The sequence below is a fragment of the Medicago truncatula genome, chromosome 8, assembly GCF_003473485.1.
Source record: "Medicago truncatula cultivar Jemalong A17 chromosome 8, MtrunA17r5.0-ANR, whole genome shotgun sequence".
Lineage (NCBI taxonomy): Eukaryota > Viridiplantae > Streptophyta > Magnoliopsida > Fabales > Fabaceae > Medicago > Medicago truncatula.
This window is the reverse complement of record NC_053049.1, coordinates 6,343,262-6,351,258: the sequence shown is the minus strand read 5'-3', so window position 1 is coordinate 6,351,258 and position 7,997 is coordinate 6,343,262. Positions and strand designations below refer to the sequence as shown.

General features: G+C 34.1%; 1 protein-coding gene across 1 annotated transcript; it reads left to right on the top strand.

Moving 5' to 3' along the window:
• Positions 1–310: 310 nt before the first annotated feature.
• Positions 311–7,524, top strand: LOC11430422 (disease resistance protein RUN1). The gene is made up of 5 exons (XM_003627131.4): positions 311–851; positions 3,689–4,784; positions 4,884–5,177; positions 5,502–7,102; positions 7,211–7,524. The coding sequence occupies exons 1-5, from the start codon at positions 322–324 to the stop codon at positions 7,299–7,301; spliced, it is 3,612 nt and encodes a 1,203-aa protein (XP_003627179.2). The 5' UTR covers positions 311–321; the 3' UTR covers positions 7,302–7,524.
• Positions 7,525–7,997: the final 473 nt, after the last annotated feature.

Sequence of the window (7,997 nt, the reverse complement as noted above, 5' to 3'; positions counted from 1 at the left end):
CAGTTGATAAGGACAATGCATAAAATATGCAAGGTCCGAAATTCGAACCCCGGCCACCACTAAAAAAAGAAGGAATTCTAAGAAATCCCATATTCCATCCGGTAACTGCTAACCTTACTATAAAAAAAATACTGCCAAAAAAAAAGGAATAAATCATATGCTATAAATCAAAAGAAAAAGTAAAGGCATCACTCATGGTGTTCCACTTTATCATCCCATTTTTCTGCAAAGTGCTTAAAGAAGGGTCCACACACATTATGAAAATGTGCTTTTATACATGTGGGTATTCCCACATTCTAAGGACAATAACTCATAGATTATATGGCTTCTTCTTCTTCTTCTTCTTCTTCTTCTTCTTCTTCTTCTTCTTCTCATGCTGCTACTATGCCTATGAAGAAATATGATGTTTTCATCAGCTTTAGAGGTGATGACACTCGCGCTGGATTCACAAGCCATCTTTACGCTGATTTGTGCCGAAGCAAGATTTATACCTACATAGACTACAGGATCGAGAAAGGAGATGAAGTTTGGGTAGAACTAGTGAAAGCAATCAAACAATCCACTATATTTCTTGTGGTGTTCTCGGAAAACTATGCCTCTTCAACATGGTGTTTGAACGAACTTGTTGAAATAATGGAGTGTTGTAACAAAAATGAAGATGACAAGGTTGTTGTTATTCCAGTGTTCTACCATGTTGACCCTTCACACGTGCGGAAGCAGACTGGTAGTTATGGCACTGCGTTGATTAAACACAAGAAACAAGGCAAAAATGATGATAAGATGATGCAAAATTGGAAGAATGCTCTTTTTCAAGCAGCTAATTTGTCTGGTTTTCATTCCACCACATACAGGTTTTTCTGTTTTTGCATACATTAAAATTAAATTTTATCGGTCTGCCCGTCAAATTAATATCAATGTTGTAAAAATCAGATCGGAGATCGAACCGAAGAAACCTCTAAATCATGGTTCTGTGATTAAAATCGATAATTAATTAATAAATATCTAAAAGATTGTTACAATTCTTTATTTTTTAAAGGAAATTGTTACAATTCATTGTTCACATCTAAAAGCACCTAATCACATAAGAATACAATGAAAGAAATAAGAATATTTCAGTAAAAAAATTCCTATTATATCATAGAAAATCTTATGCAATAAAACTTCAGTATGGAATTTATACTAGTAAACCCCCGACGCAAAACTCTAATAATATAGTACTATTCCTATATATATAAAGCACAAAAAAAAAATGATATGGAAAAAAAACAACCAAAGCAGGTAAAGAGAACACAAAGATGAAAGAAAGAAAGTATATGATGGAGGGCCAGAGAAAGAAAGGGAGATGAAAAATTATTTATTTATTTCAACAATAGGGTTAAAAGAAATTATAAAAAATATAAAAAAAAAAAAAAAAAAAGAGGCACCTTCCCTTAGAAACAAAGGTTTAACAAAAAAAAAATCTAACGTATAAAAATGCACGAGGTAATGTGTTTTTGGTGTCTTGAGAATGAACCCTATGGTAATTTTGCATTAATTATATTGCTTCTAGGTAAACTAACAAGGAAGGTTCTTTTTAGGCCCCCCCTCTCATATCTCTTTAGACCTCTTAAAATTATGAAATTGTCCTTAATAACACGTCAAGTAGATAACTATCAGATGTTCATATAAAAAAATATCATTTTGTACAGCCGGTAGATAACTACCGGATGTTCATTTTAAAAAGAAAAAAAAAATCTATTTTGTACATCCGGTAGATAACTATCGGATGTTCATTTTAAAAATTTCGATTTTCTACCTCCGTTAGATAACTACCGAATTATTGCTCATTTAACATTTTGTTTTACATAACCCTGATTACCTAACCGAACCACCAATCTCAACCCACTCATCCATCTGAATGCGGAATCCCCACCTTTCAATTATCCATCATCATCAAAACCTATCAAATTTGCTAATTGATCGCAATTGAGTGAAGATTGACGCTATATGATCTATTGACTATGATGAAAACGCAAAAAAAATAAATCGCTAAAAAATCATAAGGTTTAGAAGCATATTCAAGTTGAGTGCAAACTAGAAAATAACAACTTAAATCAATTTTGAAGGACAGAATATGTTACTCTTGGGTAACTAGATTCCCTTGTATTTTTAGTAAAATATGTTACTAATATGAAAAGGAAAGAATCACCGAATATCTTAAATCATGAAATGCAACATCATTAAATAAATTTTTTGAAGGACAGTTTTACCATCTATTATAATCATATGCAACTTGAAAGATTATTCTTTGCAATTGTGCGTATATGATACCTACTTAGTTCACACGAAAAAATACACGGTGGGTAGGAACTAGAAAGACAATAAACTCAACATGATCATAATAGACAACGACGACAACAACAAGTTAAGACTAAGAGACTAACAAACTAAAGAAACTGTTGTTATTGGCTTCAAATTTGTGGTCTGGAAGAACAGAGAAATCATGACACGATTTTGGCATCGTGACACGATTTCAAGGTGCCGTGAGCTAGTTTGCAGGACGCCAAATCGTGGCACGATCTTGGGAAATCGTGACACGATTCAGAAACTTGCTCGTTAAGTATCACTAATAAGGACTTGTCAACCTTGGGTCAGATGCAAATCGTGACACGATTGTGGGAAATCGTGGCACAATTTCTTCAGAGGAAGACTAGTATATATTGTGTTCTTGTGCTTTTTTGAGAGAGAGCTTGGAAGAGCTTAGAGATAGAACTTGGATAGCAAAGGAGGGAACCAAAGGGTTGAGTGTCTTTGTTGAGAGTGTCTCTTGGGTTGGGAAAAACATTGTAATCACCTTGGGTAGTGAGGAGTTCATTAGTTGGAAGGATCAAAAGCTTCCTCTAGTGACTTCTCTTTTTTAGGGTTCATCTTGTGAGAGTGGGGAAACACCAAAGGGTAGAATCTAGGGTTTGTCTTGTGTAAAGCTTGAAGGCTAGAGTTTCTTGTAACCTTTTGTAACACTTTCTCATATTGGATTGGAGAGCTGCTCTCTCCCCCAGATTAGGCCATATTGGCTGAACTGGGTCAACAATCTTCTCGGTGTTTTGTTCTTCCTTTCTTGCTTATCTTGTTTATGCTTTGTTATCTCTTAGTGTGGTTTTGCTATACACTAGTCTAGGGCTGCTTTGTTGTTGTTTGCTTGGAAACCATTTGTTCTCATTGATTACCACTATCACTTGCTCCACACATCATTGTTTATTTCATTGGTGTGAGTTTCAACCGGATTCACAACAGAAACTAAAGAGACTATGTAGGATCTAATAAAGTAAAATAATCATTTGTAAATACATGTTTATTCCCATGTGCTTTATATTTTTAATCATTAATGTTGATGATATTTTTATATTGAGAATTACGTCGATTATAATTTTGGTCTGGTAACAGCCTTTCCTGACATACTATTTGGTTGAAAATTATCTTTGATCAACAAAAATGTTAATTTAAGTACACTTAAGGATCAAGCCCAATTCAATACATGTATGTTCTGTAAATGCATATAAATGAAAATGAATTGTGTGAATGTTTGAGTATTTTGTTAGTTTTTCCTAATATTTTAATTCTAAGATTCAGATGAAGAATTGGATTTTACCTTTGGTTGGCATTCATATGATATGTATTAACTTTTTTTTTTTTTTTTTGCACATGTTAGGACTGAATCTGAAATGATTGAAGCCATTACTAGAGCTGTATTAGGAAAATTAAATCAACAGTATACAAATGATCTTCCATGTAATTTCATACTTGATGAAAACTATTGGAGCATTCAATCTTTAATAAAATCTGATCTAACAGAAGTTCAAATCATTGGACTTTGGGGTATGGGAGGCACAGGTAAGACAACCCTTGCTGCTGCTATGTTTCAAAGGGTCTCTTTTAAATATGAAGGCAGTTGCTTCTTAGAAAAGGTAACAGAAGTATCAAAGAGACATGGGATCAATTACACATGCAACAAACTTCTTTCCAAGTTACTCAGGGAAGATCTTGATATTGATACTTCCAAATTAATACCATCAATGATCATGAGAAGACTCAAACGCATGAAATCTTTCATTGTAATAGATGATGTACATAATTCAGAACTTCTGCAAAACTTGATTGGAGTAGGACATGGTTGGCTAGGATCTGGTAGCACAGTCATTGTGACGACTAGGGATAAGCATGTCTTGATAAGTGGAGGGATTGAAAAAATTTATGAAGTTAAGAAGATGAATTCCCAAAATTCCCTCCAGCTTTTCAGCTTGAATGCTTTTGGAAAAGTCTCACCTAAGGATGGATATGTGGAGCTCTCAAAAAGAGCAGTTGATTATGCCAAAGGAAATCCTTTAGCTTTGAAAGTATTGGGATCATTACTTCGTTGTAAAAGTGAAATTGAATGGGATTGTGCACTGGCTAAACTGAAAGAAATTCCAAACACTGAAATTGATTTTATATTCAGATTGAGTTATAATGAATTGGATGATAAAGAGAAAGATATATTTTTAGACATTGCGTGCTTTTTCAAAGGACATGAAAGGAATAGAATAACAAAAATATTAAATGAGTGTGGTTTCTTTGCTGATATAGGGATAAGTAATCTTTTAGACAAGGCTCTTATAAGCGTTGACTTTGAAAATTGCATACAAATGCATGACTTGATACAAGAAACAGGAAAACAAATTGTTCGTGAAGAATCACTTAAGAATCCCGGACAACGCAGTAGATTATGTGATCCTAAGGAAGTTTGTAATGTATTGAAAAATAATAGAGTAAGAGATGCCCTCACTTGCCTTCCTATTCATATGATCTTTATATACAAAATGCAACTTCCTACGGAAATACTAACGTTGAGATTTACTTTTTTACAGGGATCTGAGAATGTTGAATCCATATTTTTAGATGCTACTGAATTCACACATATTAATTTAAGACCTGAATCATTTGAAAAGATGGTAAATCTAAGGTTACTTGCTTTTCAAGACAACAAGGGAATTAAATCTATAAACCTTCCACATGGTCTTGATTTATTGCCAGAAAATTTAAGATATTTTCAATGGGATGGCTATCCATTGCAATCTTTGCCTTCCACCTTTTGTCCTGAAATGCTTGTGGAGCTTTCATTGAAAGGAAGCCATGTGGAAAAACTTTGGAATGGAGTACTGGTAAGTATGATCCTTGTATTTTTTTTGGTTTTGTTAAAAGTTTTAAGTATTTTATAATGGAAAATGATGGTGAGCATTCATTAGCAAGACTCTTTTACATATATACTCCCAATTTCTAAAAATTAGGGACCAAAATTGCGTAATTAGAAAATAGGTGATCAAAATTGCATAATTAGAAATGGCTGACCAAAATTGTGGTTTTATCAAAATAGGAAAACAAAAAATGCATGTGAGCCTTTATACTTATTCCCCCTTCTTGGTTGTGAAATCTATAGAATTTAAGAAAATGCACTAACTTGTTTGACCAATTGTATATTGTTATAGGATTTGCCAAATTTAGAGATACTTGACCTCGGTGGCTCCAAAAAGCTGATAGAGTGTCCAAATGTGTCGGGTTCCCCAAATCTAAAACATGTAATACTTCGTTATTGTGAAAGCATGCCTGAAGTTGATTCATCAATTTTCCTTCTCCAAAAGCTTGAAGTTTTAAATGTATTCGAGTGTACATCGCTTAAGAGCCTTTCGAGTAACACTTGTTCACCAGCGCTCCGGAAATTGGAAGCTAGGGATTGCATCAATCTCAAAGAGTTCTCAGTCACATTTTCATCCGTTGATGGTTTGGATTTGTGTTTATCAGAGTGGGATCGGAATGAACTTCCATCGTCAATATTGCATAAACAAAACCTTAAACGGTTTGTCTTTCCAATCAGTGATTGTCTTGTGGATCTTCCAGAAAACTTTGCCGATCATATTTCGCTTTCGAGTCCACAGAATCGTGAAGATGACCCTTTTATCACCTTAGATAAATTATTTTCTAGTCCTGCCTTCCAGAGTGTAAAAGAATTAACCTTTATTTATATTCCTATATTGTCTGAATTCCCAGATAGTATCTCCTTACTATCGTCGTTAAAGTCTTTAACACTGGATGGTATGGACATTAGAAGCTTGCCTGAAACCATTAAGTATCTTCCCCGACTTGAACGTGTTGATGTTTACGATTGTAAAATGATTCAATCTATTCCGGCACTTTCACAGTTCATTCCAGTTTTGGTTGTCTCGAATTGTGAATCTCTTGAGAAAGTGTTGAGTTCAACGATTGAACCATATGAGGAACCCAATCCTTGTTTTATTTATCTCCTTAACTGCAAAAATTTGGAACCACATTCATACCAAACAGTTTTGAAAGATGCTATGGATAGAATTGAAACTGGACCATCTTTATATGATGATGATGAAATTATTTGGTACTTTTTACCTGCTATGCCTGGCATGGAAAATTGGTTCCATTACTCTTCTACACAAGTTTGTGTCACTCTTGAGCTTCCGTCTAATTTACAGGGATTTTCGTACTACTTGGTTCTTTCTCAAGGCCATATGGGATATGATGTGGATTTTGGATGTGAGTGCTATTTGGACAATAGTTCAGGTGAAAGAATCTATATAACAAGTTTCACAAGAGCAAATTTCTTCAGTTGGTTATTGCGTTTCGATCCATCAATCCACATGATATCGGATCATTTGGTTTCTTGGTATGATCAAGCAAGTTGCAAGCAGATAATGGCAGCAGTTGAAGAAATAAAATCCATTAATGATGTGAACAGCACTAGTTGCAATCCAAAGCTTACATTTAGATTCTTTATTGAAGAAGATCTATATGATGAAGTATCGATAAAAGAGTGTGGATTTCACTGGATATATAAGGAAGAAACTATTCCTTCAACAATTTTTGAATCTCATGATCAAGAAGAAACTGCATCTGCATCTTCATCAAATTTTCAATCCAATCATCGAGAAGAAACAATTCCTCCAACAAATTTTGAATCAGATGATCTAGAAGAAACAATTCCTCCATCAAACAAATTAAAGCTAGACATCTTTGGAACTCTGCCATCAAACTTCGAATTAGATGAAACATATGATATGAGGTACATAATCTTCCTCGCACTCATTATACCGATAACTTAGGGAATAAATTTAGTTTATTGACTCTGTTCCATTTTATGGTACTGCAAAATAATTTGGTTTATGAGTAGGTCTTTACTTGAAGAGCTTATGCATATTGGATTTGGTGGAGAGCACATGAACACTTTGCTTGGTTCGACAGAAGGCAAAAGCAACAGCTGAAAAGGAGAAAAAAATGTGGAAGGAGTGATATTCGAAGGTTACTCTTTAGGCACCAAACAATTGCTCACAAAAGCCTCAAATACTTGCTTCCGAAATCCTGCCTGCTGGTTCAAAGATTAGTCCATAAATGATATTTCACTCTCAAATGATTAAGAGATGAAAAACATATCAAGTGCTGTAAAATAGGATCTGATGATGCCTTCTGATAATATCTTTACTGCTATATGCCTCTGACTCTTACTCAAACAGGCCCTAGAGCAACAAGCGACATATATACAATTCTCAGAGAAATGGTGAACAAATGCTTGTTCAAAAGCTCTTAAGTGAGGTGCATCCACTCACACTTAAAGCTCTGTTTCTTAAGAGATAAAAATTGATGAATCAACACTTGACAAGCTTTTACATCAGTAACAAGGTATAATGGACAGATTCTGTAATTTTCTGAAAATTTGGCAAATTCTGTAACAATGTAGAATGTACAGAACAAGTGAAGTTAATATTAGAAATGTAGGAGTCATCTAGAATCTATCACAGTTAGTTAATATTAAACCTTCTTGTACACATAGTTAAATCACAGAATATGCGATATGAATACGAGATTTATATCAATTCTCTCTGTTTTCATTTCACATAGTTAACGGTTAATACATTGTTTTCGCTTCACAATTTTAACGGTTAATACTTTGTTTTCGCTTC

Excerpts from the sequence above, each read along its gene's own strand:
- LOC11430422 (XM_003627131.4), top strand. The coding sequence starts at position 322 with ATGGCTTCTTCTTCTTCTTCTTCTTCTTCTTCTTCTTCTTCTTCTTCT. Across the intron at positions 852-3,688 it reads TTTCATTCCACCACATACAG|GACTGAATCTGAAATGATTG; the intron begins GTTTTTCTGTTT and ends TGCACATGTTAG. Across the intron at positions 5,178-5,501 it reads AACTTTGGAATGGAGTACTG|GATTTGCCAAATTTAGAGAT; the intron begins GTAAGTATGATC and ends ATATTGTTATAG.